General features: G+C 68.0%; 1 protein-coding gene across 1 annotated transcript in view; it reads right to left on the reverse strand.

Moving 5' to 3' along the window:
- The window catches only part of EMIHUDRAFT_103209 (hypothetical protein), a gene marked incomplete at both ends in the record, with an annotated part of 1658 nt that extends 1015 nt beyond the window's left edge, over nt 1-643 (reverse strand). Inside the window, one exon of the mRNA XM_005768071.1 lies at nt 104-643. Coding sequence (XP_005768128.1) covers nt 104-643 — 540 coding nt within the window. The remainder of the gene's footprint in view (nt 1-103) is intronic.
- Nucleotides 644-1048: the final 405 nt, after the last annotated feature.

Consider the following 1048-nt stretch of genomic DNA (forward strand, 5'->3'; position numbering starts at 1 on the left):
CTGCAAAGAGCATCCCTCTCCGCGCGGTGAAGTCTCGCTTCGTGGTGACGGCATATGTCGCGAGGCCGCCGACGGCGGCGGCGGTGGCGGCGGCGGCGCGCACGAGGAGGTCGGCGGGGAGGGGCATCGTGGCGGCGCCGATGCCGACGCCGGTAAGGGCGGTGAAGGCGGCGAGGAGGAGGTGGCCATACGGCGGTGTCTCGGCAAGGCGGGGGGCGAACTGAATGGCGAGAGCGGGGGCGGTCGCGAGGAGCAGGAAGGCCGGCGCCGACGGCATCAGCCGGTACGCGACCGCCGGTGCGCCCCGCAGCGCCGCCATGATCGCCGCGAGCAGCAGCACCTGGACCAGCACGGTCGAGTAGACGCGAGCGAGGAACTGGCGGCGGACGGCGGGCCTCGCGAACTGCTGGGTGACGTAGACGCGTTCCGCGTCGCTCATCGTGCCCGCCGGCTGCTGCTGCTGCGGCTGCTGCTGCACCGGCACGTAGCCGCCGCCGGGGTAGGACCGCTGAGGCGGGACGTAGCCGGCGCCTGGGTAGGAGGAGGAGGCGCCGCCGCGAACGAGCAGCAGCGGCCTCGAGGAGGAGCGGTCTGCGGCGGCGGCCGCGACGGATAGCAGGAGGGCGAGAGGCCGCGAGTTCATCGCTCACAACTCGTCCTCAGGCGGCACCACCTTCTGGTTCACAGCCTTCTTATCAGCTTGTCTGTCGTTCTCCACACCGCCGTGGCGTGGCAGACGGTGAACGAGCTAGCGTGCGGGGACAGCGGCATTGTGCACGGAGCGAAGTGCATTGCCGTTCTTAACGGAGTCGCTTAGGCGGCTCCGGTGGTGTGCCGGTGATAGTACTAGCACGCGCCAGTTCGCACCTGTGTCGAGCCTGTGTGCTGTGAGAGAGAGTTGTCTTGTTTAAATTCTTATCGAGCCTGTCCTCTCGAGGTTCTCGAGGTGGATATCCTTTGGCCGCGTTGGGTAGCGAGGATTGGTGTAACCCGAGCCACGGAGGCGTGTTTTCTGACGGCCGACCGTCAGTGCACGGAGTTGCCCCTT

This window comes from Emiliania huxleyi (assembly GCF_000372725.1).
Source record: "Emiliania huxleyi CCMP1516 unplaced genomic scaffold EMIHUscaffold_47, whole genome shotgun sequence".
In the NCBI taxonomy this organism is placed as follows: domain Eukaryota; phylum Haptophyta; order Isochrysidales; family Noelaerhabdaceae; genus Emiliania; species Emiliania huxleyi.